The 20,140-nt window shown below is 36.8% G+C and overlaps 2 protein-coding genes across 3 annotated transcripts; one reads left to right on the forward strand and one right to left on the reverse strand.

The window, feature by feature from the left end:
* Positions 1–582: 582 nt before the first annotated feature.
* Positions 583–6,296, reverse strand: LOC139149541 (spermatogenesis-associated protein 17-like). Its single transcript, XM_070721349.1, has 8 exons — positions 6,173–6,296; positions 4,881–5,103; positions 3,741–3,844; positions 3,166–3,289; positions 2,784–2,972; positions 2,100–2,248; positions 1,475–1,604; positions 583–1,181 (listed from the first exon to the last, which is right to left on the reverse strand). The coding sequence occupies exons 1-8, from the start codon at positions 6,238–6,240 to the stop codon at positions 1,086–1,088; spliced, it is 1,083 nt and encodes a 360-aa protein (XP_070577450.1). The 5' UTR covers positions 6,241–6,296; the 3' UTR covers positions 583–1,085.
* A 418-nt stretch (positions 6,297–6,714) lies between these two features.
* Positions 6,715–18,373, forward strand: LOC139149542 (G patch domain-containing protein 2-like). 2 transcript variants are annotated; one of them, XM_070721351.1, is made up of 9 exons: positions 6,715–6,917; positions 8,407–9,151; positions 9,570–9,637; positions 10,880–11,056; positions 12,120–12,199; positions 12,645–12,718; positions 13,694–13,819; positions 13,984–14,153; positions 15,476–18,373. In XM_070721351.1, the coding sequence occupies exons 2-9, from the start codon at positions 8,415–8,417 to the stop codon at positions 15,649–15,651; spliced, it is 1,608 nt and encodes a 535-aa protein (XP_070577452.1). In that variant the 5' UTR covers positions 6,715–6,917; positions 8,407–8,414; the 3' UTR covers positions 15,652–18,373. The 2 variants fall into 2 exon arrangements, with proteins under 2 accessions (XP_070577452.1, XP_070577451.1); XM_070721350.1 differs by having other exon boundaries at positions 6,777–6,917; positions 8,389–9,151.
* Positions 18,374–20,140: the final 1,767 nt, after the last annotated feature.

Consider the following 20,140-nt stretch of genomic DNA (forward strand, 5'->3'; position numbering starts at 1 on the left):
GGCTTCGCATCCATACCATACTTTGTTATCTTCTCTTGTGAAATAGTAGCCGATCCAACAAATTGCTGTCACCTTCATGGTAAATCTGACTGCACTACATATGTGATGTTTGATAAATTTACATTGTTTTATGTTGATGAAATGTTTTACATGATTCGTACATCCCTTTTGAAAAAAGTATTGATGGCTTGAGGGATATTTAGCAATTTCTTTACAACTTTTGACTGAAGATATAATGAGGGAACACTATTTCCAATGTCTGTGCACAACATGTCTATGGGTTTTTGTCCGAACCTTGATCACATGGACTTTGTAAATGGCAGATATTCTTTTTAAATGATAAAAGGATATACTTAGAACCTTAGACATTGCCTACAGCCTAGCCCTGGGGTCTAGCTATCAGTTGCACTTCTCAAATGTGTATCTTAATAGCCGTTATGATTTTATCATGGAATGCTTCATACTGACTCTGCATACTGTACTTCCAGATGCAGAATTCAAATTGAACAACATCAGTCATACACTCTACATGTGGGAGGCTCTGTTCCTTGCACACACTATGAAAGCTCACACAGAAAAATATTTCAAAAATAACAAGGTTATTTTTATTCACAGAATAAAAAGACAGTCGATATCTCCCTTTCTGCTCAATTGTTACACATAAAATCTTATAAAACATACAAACACAGGGCAATAATATAATATATACATGGTGTTTTCATCGTTTAGCATTCATCATGATAATTCTTAGGATAAACGGGCGGACTAAATACAACATGAAGTAGCATTTGCTTTGTTAAGTAGTTTGTTTTTTAACCAGACAAACAATAATCTCATCGCAAATTTACAAAGACCATTTTTGTACCATAAGTAGAAAAGATACAACACACCTGTCTGGAGTGAAGTTTCATTTATAAAATCACAGAAGAAAACAAAATATAGCGTATATTACATGTTTTTCTAAATTTAGAGTGGTCAATGTACATGTGCATCAAGGTAGTGCACCCTATAAGTTCAGATACAGTATGCTTTGTGAAGATGAAAGTTCTCTTTTAAAGTCATGTATATGAGATGGTACGGAGACTTCACACTGGATTTCCTGGTATGGTTTCTGTGCCTTTTGAGTATGTGTCGTTCAGCTTTTCAAAGACGGGAATCGGTGAAACCACTCCTCTGAACCTCTGTTGGAATGAAGAGAGAAACAAGACTATTGAAACATCTGTTTTGATTTAGGCATGCAATAGTACTATCTTAATTGTAGAGAGCACGAAGGGAGGTGTCAACAAGTGCAAGATACTTTTCGTGTGGACAAATCAACTCTGATATGGCATGCACTCAATCAAGCAATTTACCTTACAGCTGACAGAACTGCTAGCTTGCTGAATGGACATCTGTGTTCACAAGGATATATGAATACCATTTGATAATTTTGTTCACAGTGATATATGAATCCATTTGATAAGTTTGTTCTCACCTGATCAGTGATGTGCTGCTCTAAGTCCTCTTCTCTGAAATATCTTGTACCATATGGAAGATGTCCGTATGCAGATGTGGTGTGCAGCAATGGATCATATCCCCTGTGTCTTCTGGTGAAAGGCACAAATCTAGAAGGAAATGGATGCAATGATGTCTCGGAATATGTTTACATTCATGTTTTTTTGTCCGTAGTCAAACTATCAAAGTGATTTTTGAGGGTTTTCTTTTAAGAGGCATGTGTCTGTACCTTTTGATGATTTTTTTCACTATTTTTGTTTTGAGTGTCAAACGCAAGTTCTTGTTCTGCTCATAAAAGCATGTTGAAACACCGACTATTTCGCTAATCAACACAGCATAGATATGTGTACAATGCACTGTTATTGGTTACATTTGAATTCTAGTCCAGACCAGAAATCACTTGTCAACAATAACAACGCAGTCTACACTTGTACAGGCTGAGTTGACGACCTCAATACAGTACCGTGTATATCAACAAGCTTTGGGGAGTAGAACAAGACACTGCAGTTGACATTAAAAAAAAAGATGGAGAAAAATCACAAGTTACAGCTACTGGCGCTCTAATCTGAGACAGTCATCAGGGCTATGTTGCCATAGAAACTTACATGTTGTCGTTCACCCTCATCACCCATTCCTTAGCCTTCATTGCTTCCCTGGCCTCTTCAACCGATGTAAAAGATGTCTGTACACGCAGTGTTGGCTGTAACTTCTTGTATCTTTGTTTTTGAACTTCAGCAGGCATCCTGAAAGGTCCCTGAAATAGGAACAAGAATCAACTTGTGATAAATGTACCTTCACTGATACAACTGATACATTATTTTGTGCATCCTGGACTCTAAAGCCTGTACTGCAAAAACAGACGTGCAAATTTTTACTTGCTATCATTATGCAACAACACAACCCATATGAGCACTTGCTAATGGTAGGCTCTGGTTTGTGCCTTCATGTGCAACAATACAGCCTAGGTCACAGTTGTCTCTGACCTCTGTAATGTAGATTTTCAAAACTTCTTATGCCTACAGTTCATCAGAAATATGTGTCTTGTGAATTCACTGACATAAACAAGACCTAGCCACTCGTGTGGGTGGATTCTCTCATATTCTCTCTTTGGTCAAACCAAATTACAGTCCAAAGTAAAGTTGCCAGGATCCATATCAGGAATATGCCATGAAGGGATTTAAAAATTAGGAGTACATCATTCATTGCTGATTGGTTGCTGAACACTGAACAAAGTACTTCATGTCTAATTGTTGGTCAACGTCAACGAAAGATTGGCTTGGAGGTCTTACCTGTAATTTTTGTCCTATGGGTGGAAGTGGCTCTGTCAATGGCAAAGGCGGACTCTCTGGAATGATGATTCCTGATCTGTTTTCCCGTTTCGGTTTGGGCTTATCCGGCGGTCTTGGCTGAACACTCCTCAAGATGTACTCCATTTCATCCGGGTATGGTTTGAATGGAGAATTGTAAATGCCAGGTACCTGTGGTGAATTTGAACAAACACAACTTATGATATCTCCAAGGATAATGATCACTGAATTTTACATGAAAAAAAGTAGCTTGATAATTTTATGCAGTCGATTGCAAGCCTTAAAAGATTTTGGTCATTTTTAATACTAACACCACTTACGATTGCTGGAAGATAACCAAAAATTTAAAATACCAGGTACTTACCACCTCTGTGCTGATAAGGTAATGTTTCCTTGATGCCTCGGCTTCCAGTTTCCTCTGCGCTTCTTCTTGTTCCTTTTGTTGTCTTTCAAGTGCCATTTGTTCAGTGTATTCTGAAAGTTCTTGCCTGAAATAAAAATGAATTTCCGTGAGATTAACAGAATTAAATAAAAAAGTATTTTTCAATTTACATGTACAAGTGTATTATCAGTACACACTTTGAAAATAAAATTTTGAGATTAATTTTTGTGATGTTTTTCTCATTCTGCATTATTGATAGATAGATAGATAGATAGATAGATAGATAGATAGATAAATAGATAAGTATGTCACTGGTATTATATACATGTGTATGTGTGTAAATGTACACAAACTTAGAAGTATGTACATATACACACAGACATACACATGTGTATCAATAATATTCATTTCAGAAGTGACATGTTGAGTGCCATACACAAAATCACCTTGTGCAATGTACTGACGTGACAGGCCATTCAAATATATATCTATTTAATATCACATTCTCATTCTGATGTTACATTATAAATACCTTTATCAGCAGAATTTCAACTCACCTGACGATGCTGTTCTTTATCATCAAACCCTCCAGGTACTGTTTACGACTGTAATAGTTGTGAATATATTTCCTTGTGTAGTATCCTCGCCATATTTTTTGAACCTGTGGATGTTATTGACAAAAGAAAAAAAGTTTCTCAAACAAATCTTAAAAATTTTCTCTACAAATAACTAGTCAAAAAGTGTGTCTGAAGACACAATTAAAGTGAACAAAACTGCTTGAAATTGAGATTACTGTACGGTTTGTCAAAAAAAGTCCTTTTTACATGTAAAGAGACATTTATGGCTCAAAAAACAAAACAAAAACAAAAACAATACCCAGCAAAACATTTTTTGCTCAGTTGTAAGTTTGTGTCTAGTACCCTAACAAATGACTCTGTTTGTGACACCAGAAGCAGAGATCTCAACATTTGTCAAGGGAGAAGGGAGCGGTTTCATACATTTCAATACATTTGGATGTTCATAAAGCACCTGCAGACATAGCTCATGTAGGAATGATGGATAAATAGCTTAAAATGCGTGTAGAATGTCATTATTCTGTCTGTGCTATTTGCCGAAGTAACTGTATATGCTTTAGTTCACGAATACAATGTGATGAGGAAGTATGTATACTGTACAGGTTGGATGCACATCTTGTCTGCAGCTAATACAAATACACAAAAATTCAGGGCTCACACTGCCTGACAGTTTGACGATAGAACACCATCTAACATATAGGATTACGTTATGCATTCCGATAACAAACAACTTGGAAGAAAAATATCTGAAAAGTGTTCAACATGGTGAGATATAAAACTGTGTGACCCATAAACTTCATTTCCATCTCTGTAATCTTTATAACATTTTAAAATATCAGTAGTGAACTGGTTTGCAGTTGTCAGCTTACATTGGACGTGCGTATCAAAATTTTTCAAAGATGCGGAGTCTGATTTAGACTTCAAAAGTGGGATGTGAGGGCGTACTATGCCCAGCCGTACAGATGTACGCATGTTTACAATTGCCAACTTAGATTGGTGGAATTTTGGAGTGCCTGCTTGTTTAATACATTCTTGTGGTTTCTGTAACTGTTATATAAACAAAAAAAAACAAAAAAAACCAAAAATCTGAAAAGTGAGAGAGAAGAGTCTTGTAGTCAATACCTTTGTTGCCATTGCATTGTAATAATTCAGTCTCATAATCATGACTTGGACTTTTATTATTTCACGATACACTGCTCTCCCCAGGAATCCTCTCCATAATTTCTGTACAATCGTGGCACATCTGTTGAGGAATTTGATGTATGCCCTGACTCTGGCCCCACGGAACCATGCTTGTATCCTTACAGATGCATCAAATTCTCTATGCCTCAAATCTTCTGCTATCCTGCATAAATCAGTTGTAAAAGAAAACGTTATTCAACAATAGAAGGCTTATTTGTACAATTCCATATTGGTCTTTCAATCTTACTTTATCATTACCATCTTTGTCATATTTTTCTTATTGGCAATGCAAAATTCTTGAAGAAAACTTGTGCTGATCGATTTTTACAATGTTATGAAAATTTAAATGAGTCCTCTGGAGTAGAAGTGTTTATAAGACGATTGTAAACCACTTAAAATTTCATAAAAAGTATATGTATTTGGGGAAGGGAAAGTGGAAAATCATGCCTACAAATATGTAAAAAAACCCATGTCATATCATGCAAACAAATATATAAACATGTTACAATATTGTACAATACACAAGGTGTTCATAGGTTTTAAGTTTAAGCTACATGTATTTGATATATGCAATTCAAACACTACTGTTGTAGAGATATACGTATACCTCTTCATCCATCATTGGTGAGATGAAAGAAACCCTAAGGTACCGTATACACAGTCCCTCTACCCAAAGGAACTGTGCATATACCATGTATTACCGTATAACAAATATATGAAACGGAAACCATACAATGTAAAACGAAAACGTTTGGTTCAAATCAAACCTCCAAAATTGTGCGCAAGTTGACATAGTTTTTATACTGTGGCAACCCGGTGTGGAAATATCACACTGAAATAGGTCACTCCTTTTACATGTAAGTGACATTAGCAAATAACTGCGCAGCCTCCGAGGACTTACATCTGTTCTTCCTGAACTTCGAAGTAAATCTTGTGTTCATCGTGAACTCTTGTAGATAATATTTTCTCTACATACAACAGCTATACGTTTTGACTTCTATCTCTCAAAAATCCGATATTTCCGCCACCGTGTATTCGTACAATCCTGTATCTCCATGCATCATTGCATGAAGGTAGCGACACGGTAAATATTTCGTGTTTTTTGTCACCCACAGTCGTGGCTAAAATTGAATTTACGTTTAAATCGTATGATTTTCGTTTCAAATATCTGTGGTGAAGTATTCTTGAATACACATTGCACCGATTGTTTCTCAGTAAATGGAAATACTTGCCTGTTTCTGTCGAAAACTTCGTTCACGACGGTGGAGCTTTGATCCAAGATCCTTACCACCGTCGCCATTTTGGTTTCTTGGTATTTACGTTCTTGTTACTATAGCTACGAACAAGTCACGTGCTCAATTTTAATATACTGATCATGACCTTTGATATTGGTAAGGAGAAGTCGGCTGTTTCTCGATATATATGATGGAATATAAAGTAAAATTTGTTAAAAAGACGATTTTGATATTACTGTAAACGCATCTATTTCATTTTGTAAAACTATTAGGTTGAAAAAATATGTTGTTCTTGACCAGATTACCCACAAGGCAGCACTGCACACCTTAGGGTGACGTCTGTGCAAGCAGAGAAGTAAAACTGTGTAAATTCGGGGGGAAATCATGCTTTCTTCAGAAATAAAACGTATAAAGTATTTTAGTTGTTTTGTATCGAGCATTATGCAATACAAAAACCACAACTGCTATTCAGTGTGGTCTTACGGGCATGGCACAGGCAATGCTGACCATGTCTGAAACTTCAGTGTGATTGGTTGATCAAGAGGGCATTGACATGACCCGAGACCGGGTTGAAAACAACACGGTTTGCGGCTGTCGTGCGCGATGCGAAAACCATAACTCCATGAGAATACCGAGTTTAGTTGGGGAATCAACAGACGACCAACGAAGAAATCGACCAAATAATAAGAAATGAGATGACCCAGCTTTGTGTTGTCTGAGGCGCCCCGCTATTATGAAAATGGTAACGTCAAATTGTGTACTGTATACATTTCCGATGTGTGTATTTTGTTGCAATGTTGCGTTGTTGTTCGGAATGATACAGTATTCAAATCATGATTTCATGCAGTTGTTCCAATGTGTCACTCTCATCTCATAGTGTTACACTATCGTCGCCGAGTGCGGTTGACGGTATATCCAGATACACTTAGCTGTAGTATCGCCGTTTCGATTTCCTCATTAATAGTTTTACCAGAATGTGCACAAGGGTAAAGCATTCGATTGAATTAGAAATGTCGTTTTAGTCCTCTGGTAAAATATGTGATTGTGAAGGGAGCGTTTCGGAGATTCTACTGCATTTGTAAATTGTATGGGTGACAGTCTGTTAGTATTAAAAGAAGACGTACCATGCCACGAACCAAGATGCAAATTTTTGCAAAAGTAATCGATGCGATGTGCCCTTATAACTACCTGATTGAAATCATTGCCTATTGTTTCAGCTGATGGGTTTTTTGAAAATGTACCCACGAACGGACATATTTCGACTAGTATAGAATACCATGAAGTAAAACCAACTTTACATTACATGTATGTCGAGCAATAGCTCAAAATGTGTTTACATGGCAATAACTTTTGATCTTACTTTCATCATTTGTTGTTCTTAAAAACAGGAACATTTTTTAAATATTTTCCTTGTGTAGTCCTTTGAAATACATTAAGTATTTACTTTGCAAATACAATGCATTATATACTCCATGATACAATGTACAAAATGTTGTCAGGCAAATATTTTTGTCCGGACTAAATTCACTATTCACTAAATTCAACAATATCATCAGATAAGAAGCTACAGACTGAAGTCTACATACATGTAAATGCTCGGTTGAAAATATGAAAGCTAGCTATTTTGAAATAGTTTTGCGAGCTGAACTACAAACTGTATTTCACAAACAGCAAAATAACACTTTATTCATCAAAATTACAGTCAATGAAGCCATAAATAAATGATCCCCATTTTCCAGTTACTGTGATAAACATTTATGTTAACGTTTTCAATCAAGTAAATAGGATTAGCGTCAAATTATTAAATGTAGACAATGAAGTCTATTCTACAAACTATAATGTTCTCACTTTTCACAGGAGAAAAGTCCAGAAATATCGAATAAAAGAAACTACCATAATGTTGAAAGAAATTGGATAATAATATTGTGAAATGTTAATTGTAGCATATTTCTATTTCATTTCCATGGATATAAAATTAGTGCTGAACATTATGGTTAATTGTATTTGGCAATTAATATATCTATGACGGTACGGGCAACAGGAGTGTGTTTCCCTTGGTTGGTTGTTCTGAACTCAGTGGTTTGGCATTTGGCTGCATTCCTTGGCTATATCCTTGTTGAATATATCAAACTAAAAATTAGAACAAGCTTGAGTGACCACTGTATATCCATCAGATGTGAATGAAATTTGTCTACAAATTGCAACTGATTCAGGCAGTATGCGTGTTACAGAACTGAAGATGGAAGATCTTGCTCAGGACCTCTCATATGCGCTAGAAGAATCATCAACACAGCAGATAGACGTTGATGATCAGAACTCGGTCATCTTGACTCCGAAACAATGCCGGAGGCTTTCCAGGAAGCAGAGGGGTAAGAAACGCCGGTCCGATTCCAATTTGATGTGGGAGTACGGCAATATAAGTGAAGCCTCGGAGTCAAGTCTGGATGAAGCATTGAAGGACTATATGGAAAATGTAACAGCCCACCATAATAGTGACTCTGAAGATAACATCGTCAAACGTTTGGCAACTTTCAATATGTCGTTGACAAATGCTTTCTACGGTGAATCTGACTCTGTCACTGAAAATCTGAACGCTGTGCCTCCTCGCAGAAGGCGACGCCGAATGAAAAGAATTTCAATGGATACCAGCAGTCCCTGTGCAGGTACAGTTAGCCGGAGCTCTTCCCTGCCAGATTTAGTGAGTCAGGGACGGAGTTCTCGGCCGCACAGAAAAACTGGTAGACATGCATCAGTGGAAGAGCCAATGGCCGACAGTGAGCTTGTCCAGTATAAAGACGTGAAAAAGACTTCGGATGAGAAATCCAAATCAAAGACTAAAAAGAAAAGTGGGAAAGTCGACGATATGGAAATCTGCCGAGGAGATAATCAAGGAGAAGAAACACTGGAGGATAATTTATATGACAATGATATGGACTGCAGTGATGAAGATACACCCATAGCTAGGGGCAGTGACAGGTAAATTATGACTGTTGACATCTCATAGATTCATTATCAGTGTGTCATTTGGATGATGTTTTTCAATTACTGAAAGTGACAGAACAGCTATGTGATTTGATACCGGCAATATTGTTATACTTTCTACAAATACTAATGACGCACCCTCTAAAAAAATAAATGGATACAGTAGACAAAAAAAGAGGCATTGATGGTAGGGTATGCGATTATGCTTTTTGTCTTCTCATAAAAATGAAATGGTTTCCATTCAGATTTTTGCATTTATTGGTGTAAGCTTTTACAACGTTTCAAAGCTGAGAAGCTGTTTCGAAGGATTTCCGCTGATTTCAGTGATTTACATAGTCTCGGAGACCTAGCCTCTTCTGGCTGGAGAAATCATTAATGCCTTTTGTTTGTTCACTTATTTTCTCACTCTAAGTGACACTAGCAGTTTAAGTACCAGTAGCGATGAGGCGGGATTATACACCAATGATGAAGGCAGGGAAGGTATGGTGCTCCCTATTTACAACACAGTATTTGAATGTTGAGCATTTTGCCACTGCCACATTTACTGCAAATTTGCTGTTGACACCGTGCCCTAGGGTTCTACTGTGTACATCAATTATGCCGCAGATGTCTCATGCAAGCCATTTTGATGTATTGTGCTTGTGTTAATATTTGACATGCAATTAGGTTTGTGTATCTTGTTTCATTGAGATCCATAATTATGACATCAGCAATTACATACCTCTTTGGAGTGATTTGATATTTGAAACTTGATACTACTGTATTCATGCATGAAATTGTGACGCGGGAATTCAATAGTGACTTTTATTCAAATATGTGGAAAAAAGTACTGAGTTTAGAAAATGGTATCTAACATGTTAGTTTATATATAGCATATATATTTTAGCTTCAACTTCGCAAATTACAAAATTGCAAAGACGCAAAATTATGCATGTGAAATTTCTATTGAATGAATTTTAATTCCAGTGTTTTCTACATAACGCCGTGATTACACAATTTCCCCAACCCCTTATCTGATCTAAATCCCCTTAAAATAATCACAAACATGGTGCAATATCACCCCAATATTGACACTTTTAGATATTGATTACCCAGAGTATTGATAGTGGCATTTGGTGGCATGATTAGTGCCCATGATGTAACATTGCAGACTTTACCTCCAGATAACAAAACTGTGTCTGAACTAATCTTTATAAAGTGTGAATGATCAGTGTAAGCTTCTAATATTTGTATATGGTAATGGTATAAAAATTTCCTGCAAAGACAAGGAGAAAAAACAGGAAACTGTTTTTAATTGAATATTTGACCCACACTTTGACCTTTACATGTTAATTCCTTGAAAAATCTCAATTTTCATAATTTAATTTGCATAATTTATCATGGTTCCCCTCAATCAGAACCAAATCTCCCCCCCCCCCCCCCCCGCCCTAAATTTTCAAGGAGACAGGGACATTCCCCCCTTGTGAGAGAAACCTGGAGAAAACACTGAATGTCTATAGTCAATTGTAATATTAATATCATGATTTAATCTTCTTTTTTCTCATGATTTTCATCATTTAGCGGCAGTCTGTCATTGCCTACTGAAACCTATACATGGACAGTCAGTTACTGATTTATACAAAAGACATAAAATCACATGTGTGAAATCAATATTTCATGAATTGTCATTTTAATTTTCAAGTGCAATCCGACCTAACTAACCATGTTTATTCAACATCTCAGGTGATGACGAACAGAGTGACTTTTACCATGAACCAGGCTCTGTGTACGGAGTACCCGGAATTATTCCATGGTGGGAAAGAGAAAGGATGTCACTTGAAGAAAACATTGAAAAGGATCCACACTTTGAGTCTATTTTGAATGGCGCATTTCCTCTCATGTCGAAATCTTCCCAAGGTGGTAAGTTTGTTTCCAAGAATTAATGATAGGAATTAACAGTGGTTTTTCTTGTAGATTTACTGATTACCATTGATGATGTTTTGAGCTGTGTTTGTTCAAGGCAATTATCACACAAAATAGCCAACTGTGTATACAATGCCATCTGTACAGTACATAAATTGTGTGGCAGCATTGTCTAACCATGAGTGCCCTTGTTGATAATGAGGGCATGATAATAATGAGGATAATATTTCAGTTAAAACTAGCCTTGAAATTGTTTTTTTTTTCCTAGAGTTTCAAGTATTTTATGAAAGTTATTGGATGCTCATAATATACTACCATGTTAGATGGGATTGTCCATGTGTGACCCTCAATGTTCATATCAAGCATTGCCAGGACAAGAGACATGAATACACAAACACTCTGACTTGCTCCAAATCTGTGGGCATTTCTATATCAAAACAGAGTAAATTGAACAAACTTCAACAGACTCTAGTGTTTGTGAACGCAACTGCTGCCAAGAAAAGCCAAGCAATGGGGGCCAGTCTAACAAACTCTCTTAAAAACTTGTATGGAAACTCTCTATTTGGCAGACATATTTTGGCATAAAATTCTGTAACAGAGATCAGAGTGGGGTATGTCCATTGAATAATGTTTAGTCTACACAAGTAATCTCATACTCCAATAATAATAATGCATATATTACGTTTTGTAATTGACATGTTATGAATGATACACGTTAAGCAAGTTTCAGCTTGTCCAACTGGAATATACCGGTATAACAGATAATTTTTATATCTGACAAAATTAAGTCATGATGTACAACAGTGCTCTATAATTTTTTACTTGCGCTGCCTGTAGTAATCCGGTTGACACAGAAAGTGATAGGATCCGTGAGAAGTATGTCAAATTAGATCAGACATTGTGATATATGGGTCACTCATACTTAAACTGAGCTTGGCCTTTTATAGTCTTCTGTCTTCTCAATTTATGGTTTGTTGTATACGAGCTTGATAAACTGTTTAAAGTAAAAAACATATGTCTCTACCCATACCCTGGCTTTGACCGATCTTTTCCTTTGCAGGCTTTCAAGCTCGGCTGTGCAGACTTCATGGTGTCGAAGATAGTACAATCAGGAAGCGGAGGAGGAGACTTAAAGAAAAGGTACGCTTAAAGGTCAAGTTATTTGAATCAGCTTGGTTACTTAACAGTGGAGTAACTCATTTGCATCGCAAACATATAAGAAGACATCCATAGAAGCATTTTTTCCAGATATCAACTTGTGTTAAATGACATGTTGCTATCAGTCACACAGTATGCAGTCAGTGTGGGGGTACTTAGATGGTGCACGTACTCAGGTGCACGTACTCAAGTGATGATCTTAAACAAATTTTATGAAATTTGGAAATATCTGCTTCCTGTCACTCGATCATGCCCACTCCTTTCTTTTCTTTAATGTCTATTTGACGAGACTTTTATAACCTGCTTCCTTTATAGTAAGAGTTGTAAACACATGAAATCTAGAGCTCTTGTGTTTCTTTAACTTGTGTCATATATTTCCTGTTTGCTTTTCATGTCTATGTGACCAAATATTACCATCTCTCAACAGAGAGCAAGTGGTACAATGTTAGCAGCAGCCAATGAAAGAATATCCCAGTTTATGATTGACCCACAGCAGAATGAGTAAGTCACAATTCTTCATTGTCATGGACAGAGGGTACCCCCTGGCCAGTGTTTTCGCAATTTGACTTGTAATTTTGAAATGATGGATTATGAGATTATCAGACCAATTCAGATCAACATTGAGATGCCATGTCATTTGGAATGATATGCTGCATATTTTGTGTGGTTGCTATATGTACATGCAAATTTTTGCACAAGTCACTCTGGTGATGATTTTCTGCAGTCAGGTTGCGGGAAAAACAATTACCTTAAAATATCTTGTTGCGCATAAGACAGAAATTTGAATTCCAGTGTGAATTTATGCTGTCTTGCCAGCATCAGTAGATCCCTACTTTCATATATATTTCAGGATACACTTATGATGAAGACTGAGCAATAATCCCATGTAACTCTGAATATGGAAGATCAGATGTAACAGCAGACATGACTAAATAATCCTATATGGCAAAGAGCATTACATGTCTTTGTGTATATAGGTATATATAGATACACAGACACAGACACAGACATATATATATATATATATATATATATATATATATATATATATATATATATATATATATATATATATATATTATATATATATATATATATATATATATCATGTTTAGTTCAAGATCAGCTGGAGTAGAGTGCTCAATACTAGATTAGAGCTAAATACACAACTGAGTTGATCAGGATAATCTAAATATATATATATATATATATATATATATATATATATATATATATATATATATATATATATATATCAATGAAAATATATCTGTTGTGTGTTTTGCGTGTTTATTAACATATGAATAGATTGCTCAAAAAAAAACAGGTGTAAGCCACCTCTTGAATCCCTTTTGGAGTACCCTACAATTGTAAATTTATGAGGTTACCACGGATCCCTCAAGCTGGCATGCATGAATGGCTATTATTATGTCATGTTAATTTACACAAGTATTTTTTGTCGTTGCTGTTCGTAAGATTATGGATGCATCCGATGAAGAAACATCAACGAGACCAGCTTGGCCACCTAGCATCGCTGTATGCACTGGATATGAGAAGTGAAGACAGCAGAAGAAAATGTCGACCAGTTCTGGTGAAAAACAGGTCTGTATTTGATAATACCCTCAGTCGATCACAATGTAGGAAGGAATGCGTTAGAGTTGGTGTGTCAGGTTTCAGCCAATTTAACAAGGTGAAAAAAGAGATGCACTTTTGCTGTGTTTATACAAGTTAACTACATTCAATTGTGCCTTGGGTGTTTGTTTTAGGAACTCCCGGATTGCTGATGAGGGAGATTTGAATGCATACATGACACGAGCTGCGACAATCAGTCGAGGCATTGGCAGGGGACATCCATATGCACACCACCACGGTATGGAGGCGAAGAGACGGAGAAAGATGCCACCACCTCCAGGTACTTCGGCAAATACCAATACAGGTGATGTATAAACTGGTTGCACATTCAAATACCTTCACCAAATACCTCATTGACGTTTCTTCAAATCGCCCACTCAATATTAAGTGTATTGTGCAGTGAAAACATTTGTACATCATCAAATTAGGCCACAGTAAGTAAATTCTTTGTTTTGCATCTACTCAAAATTTCGGAAAGTTAGGCTGATAAGCAAATAAAAAACACACATAAAAATTAAAATTAATTTGTGTTTATTTGACACTTTTGTCATAAAACAAGCTCATTCGTGTAACTATATTCTTCTAGAAGGTATGTTACATGTCACCACATGGTTCAATGGTTGTAATATGACTGCAGTAAGGACGTATTTTGCTACAATTTAACAGTTATGGCTTGGTTTTAAGACTATATTACCAGCAATGGAAAATTCAGCAAGAAAAGTTCAAGTCTTTTTTCAAAAAACTCTGAAACACTGTATGCATGGACACAAAACAATGATTGTATGTACTTTGGCCTTGTCTAGATTAGCATGAAATTAAATGTAATGACATTTACAAGTTGAAATAACTTTTAGCAAGTCAACCCATTACAGCAACAAGAAGGTTCTGTTCTTCTGGCACTTGTAGCACTGTTATAACCTTGACACTTGGTCACTCCATACTCAGGCTCAGCTCTCCTTTGAAAGAAATTGGATATCGCAGAATATGGTGAACAAAGGGATGTACTTCTCAACTGTTTTGACTCATGGTTCTACCTTTATGGCCAGTCTGTGAAATTCCTCAAAATACATTCATAAGTTATGACTTCACTCTAGTAGAAGCCACCAGAGATCTCTTGCAAAGTTTTGACGTCTCAAAAGCTACTTTCACCTGTTATTGCAACACCCCAAAATTGAATAAAAATATTTCTCTAAAGTCTCTTTCACTTTATTTTTCGATGTGAATTAGTTACAAAAAAAATTGTGCAAATTGCTTTATTCGGATGTTCGTTTGAGGGGAGGGGATGTGGTCTATTTATACATTAATACACAAACTTTCAGTTGTTTTCTTATAGAAATAAAGTGCTCAATACGAATAAGAAGAGCTCTGTAAAGATAAAATGGCTTCATGTAAGAGGTAATAATACCTGTTCAAGTTTTACTCAATGATTAGAAACTTTATTCATTTAATCAATTTTGGGGTGTTGCAATAACAGGTGGAAGTGGCTTTAAGTAGAAGCCATGATGTTATAAAGGCCATCGGAAATAGATATCTCAAATTTCGTCTACCAAACTCTGCCTGGTCAGTATTGTTCAATTTATCATTCATATGATATTGTAATTATTTTCTTTTTCTTTTTCTGGCTAGGTCTTGTTGGTGAGTATGCAGACCCTATTCCGGAATCCAATATTGGAAATAGGATGCTGCAAGGCATGGGTTGGACTCCAGGCACGGGACTTGGTGTTGATAAAGACGGCATCCAGGAACCTGTCAGGGCATACATGAGACCCAAGGGCCGTGGACTCGGACATACTGATGTGTAACTTAGTGGACAATGTGTTACCTGAAGAACTTTGCCAAATTTCTCTCACACAGAAAAAACCAGTCACTATACCCATGTGTAAAGTTCAGCAACCCTTTCACTGCCAGATATTGGTGCAACCTCATTGTTTGAAGTGGAAGAATTTGAGTCATACAATGGGGAACAGGGGGTGTAGGGTCAAAGAAGGTGGTCTCGGATCAATGCTTTGTGTGAACATGCATTGAAACCCCCCCCACAAGAGACTCTGGTCTTCCTCCGCAGTCGTTGAATTCAAGCAGGTGAAAGAGACATATTAAAAAGGCAAAAAGACATCTTAGGCTATTGAAATAGACAACTCATATAAATAAGGACGAGAAAAAATGAATGTATCGGTAGACATCATTTCTGATCAGCATGCCATGTTGATGAAACGTGTCGTTATTCAGACTAAAGAGAATTTATTCATAAGATACCGGTAGTCCTGTATCTGAAATGGTCACACCAATAGTAAAAATAGAAATTTTTGCATGTTAAGGTCTATGTGTATCTCACAATGTTGTTGAATTATCAGGTCACAAGCCAAAACTTTAAGGCATTTCTTACAGGCTGTATCATCAGAATGTAAGGTGGTGCTGGCAAGTCACTTGCGTTGATACAGGAACACACACCCACTACCCACCTACTATCATTCAGAATGCCAACACAGCTGTTTTAGAAACTGTGACGTCCTGGAGAAATTCTTCCAGTTTTTGCATTTTCAGTGCAAAATTTGTACTGCCATCTTTTGACTAAATTAGGAGGCATTAGCATCTCCCATTTCTCGTACTTGTGATTTTGGGAGGATAATCAGAAACTTCCTCGGAATTAACTGATCCATTTGTCTTACTTTTAATTTCAAACGTGAATCCAATTTAATATTGCTACAATTGGGAACAAACTGTCTTTCTTTTTAAATGTAGACAACTAATTTATGAATTTTTAAAATTGATATTATAGAATGACATAATGTGTATCATGGATGTGAGTATCTGTACATAAATGTTAATCAGGGAATCAAGACAAGTTCATTGCACTATGAACAACATAAATTTTATTTTTGTAACCCCATCATTTTGTCAGAGGAGGGACCTTGTAAGTGAACGCAGTAGATTGTACCTGCGATTGAAATGTAGCAAACATATCTTGGTGCAGAGAGTTTTCCATGTACCATAGTTGAGTCACATACAAACTTTGAAAATTGTAATTATTTGGGGGGTGGGGGTAGGGAAGTAACTGTTTAGCCAGTAGCTAACGTCCAAGGTCAGTGTTGGGCATTAAAAAGTTAAGCTTATTGTTTAGATTAGCAGATTTAACCACCCCATTAACAAGTCTTAGTATGGCAGACATACTAAAGACTTTTCACCGTATCAGAGACCAGAGAATCACAAGAAAGATTCTTTTTTTTCACACCTGAGTTTGCAAGCAAACAGCTGACTGTATCCTGTAGACCAACCAGTCCAATCCTGTGCGCTTTCAAATGTAAACAGTCGCCATGAATGCTTATTTTTCTGTTTTCGTCTTTTGGTGCATGTTTCAGCCAAGTCACACAAAAGATGTTATGAATCATGGTTTTGATTTCCAGCGAGAAATCCAGAACAGGTAATTGAGTCGGCCAAATAGATATCGTGCATCTGGTAGCCTGCACTCAATCAGTTACTCACGGACCCTAATTCTTTTGTACTTCTCAGATTCAAGGATAATTTTGCCAAGGTTTATACATTTTCTCAGGATAAATTAAAATTACAGTAAAAGAAACTTTACTTAGTTTTTGTTACCACTTTCCTGGAGTCATGTCTTGGAAACTCTCTCATTTTTTTGTGCATACAAGTGGCTGACCTGGGAAAATGATACACCACCGCAATCACAACTACTTGTTGTTGGTTCAATCAGCATTCCACACGTCATTATCAAGTTTTAAGAGCAATCCTTTGATCACTCTCTTATTCTCCTTGGCTGTTTTCAAATTCTGTGTAGCAACAAGGTTTGAAGTCATAAAATTTGCAACAGACACGTCCTACAGTCCTTGATGAGCCTAGTATGTAATGTCACAGGTTACGCAAAACTTCATTCAGTCAGTTTTATGACATGACAACAATAAACCTGACCTTGGATGAAGAATAATCCATTACCCCAAAAAGGAAAGAAGGCCATAGAAGTGTTAAATTGAATTTTATGTACATATTTGAAATTCCTAAAGAAGATAGCACTTTCGTAACTGTCTTCAGAGGTTTGTAAAATTTGTGTGTAATAGGTACTGACCTTTTTGAAAGACACGGATCTGTCCAAGGTTTGACAGTGGAAGCAAAAAATTCACGTAAGGTTTAGAATCAACTGGTCATTGTACACAAAAAAGAATCACAAATGGCTCTTATTTCGAGCACTTAATATTTCCCAAAATAGAATAATTTTGATAAGCAAAAATTTTTCAATAATAATTTTTTCATGCAGAAATTTTAACTTCATAATGGGGATGTCACACAATTAATTTGCAACTCAAACAAGGCTATCGAAAACTCTCTTGAGCTTGCAAATTCTGCTTTTTCATCTTTGCAAGTTTTGGATGTATCTTGCGAGTTTGGGAGGGCATTAACAGGAATCCTTGAATTTTTAACAATGTGACAGTATTGTGAGTGTATATATTTGGTGAATCTGCATGTTGTGTGAATAAAGAAAGACTTGTGATGTCAAAGTCTTGTGCTTCTCAATTTTAAGTGTCTATCTGTGTGTTTATTGATGAATATATTTACAATGGAAGTTTAAGCCATGTATCAGGGCAGGAGATGTTTATCACCAAAGCCAGAAAAATGTTCCCATTTTGAGAGCAGCACATCATTGAAAGAATGACATTCATGAAAACAGGTTTAACATACATAAAGGACCTGTATGCAGAAGGTTGAAATTTGGCAATAGTGGTGTCTTGCAATACAAACCAGAAATATTTCTGGTATGTGGTGCAGGCGAATTAATTTTATGAGTGGCCAAGCCATGCTACTGTTACATCTAGACGTTTTGGTAAAAAGCACTCCCGGATACAAGCACTTGTAGTGTGCCCAGAAATACCTGTGTCTGAGCCACGTCATGACATGGCATTTGTGATGCACCCAACATTCGATGGGTGGATCACAAATGTGAGGTCATGCAGCCTTGACCACAGAGAGAGCCATTGAGGCACCTGTGATCCTGGAGTACCAACCTGTTGTGGAAGAACACAGTGCCTTCATGTGATGGGACTGTAATGTGAGAAAAAAAGTAAAAAATAATCAGAGTTTTTACCACACATGAATCTGTGACACGATTGGAAGTTCCATAGTTTGATCTGAAATTAACTCCTTAGTAATTGCCGCTACATCAGTACATGTATGAAATACTTGCCAAAGTAGCAGAGCAAACTTGCCTAAAATTTGCCACCTCCAGAAAACGACAACTGCAGGAATAGTCTGTCTGTCTGTGTGTGTGTATATATATATCTTATCAAAATACAAAATTATTTTGCATGCTCTGGTTTGCTTTTGAAAATCAATCCCTCAAGTTTCTTTTCACTGTAAATGTAATAATACAACTCAAAGAGGCACTCCCACTTGGTAACATTTTTAAAACACATTTTTTTAATGCCAACAGTCAATATTTGACGTGGCGACTCCACGCGGTTTGCGAGATATCGATAAAAACATGTCATTTCCCGAGCGAATTTTTCACATCCCGAAGTTTTACGATCGTTTCTGGTTATGACCCGAAATCCCCCGAAAGTGTGTTGTTGTGCTGATTGACGATATTCTAAGAAGTCCAAAAACGTTCGAATGACACAATTAATTTACCTCCTACTGCGATGACTTTATATACATCATTATCAATGCCTTTACCTCTGGTAATTCTTTTTTAAAACTTCTCCTTAGTTTTTGTCGTTTTCATTATTCTCAATCAGTTGTATTAAATTTTTAAATAATACCACGTAGATATCAGTTTTTACGTGTAAAACATTGCCTCTGATGACCACATTTTGTCGTCTGCCACACAGTTACGCGTGGTTCGATACATAGCGGTTGTATGTGCGCATACCACGCGGTGGCCACTATGCATACTAAGTATCAACCGCACCTATCTGTGCTAGTCACCTATGCGAATTCTGGTGGAATCAGCAAACTTTGTATTTCGTTTTTTTGCCAAGTCAGTAGGACTCTGCTTTCTCCCATGGGACATGACCGCTCACCGACGCGAGTGGTACTGCTGTGGCGTACAGCAGCGTCAGCGTAGACTCTTACTCCATAGCTTAGTTGACAATGGCCCCAGTGCCGAACGTTCGATGTTCGGAAGCTGAATTCAGGTGGGCCACCGGAATTCAAACTTCAACTTTTTTGAGGACATGTTTTTATCAATATCACGCGATCCGCGCGCAGTCGCCATGTCAAATATTGACCGTTGGCATTACAAAAATGTGTTTTAAAAATGTTACCAAGTGGGAGTGCCTCTTTAAG

The sequence above is a fragment of the Ptychodera flava genome, chromosome 14 (genome assembly GCF_041260155.1).
Source record: "Ptychodera flava strain L36383 chromosome 14, AS_Pfla_20210202, whole genome shotgun sequence".
NCBI classification, from domain to species: domain Eukaryota; kingdom Metazoa; phylum Hemichordata; class Enteropneusta; family Ptychoderidae; genus Ptychodera; species Ptychodera flava.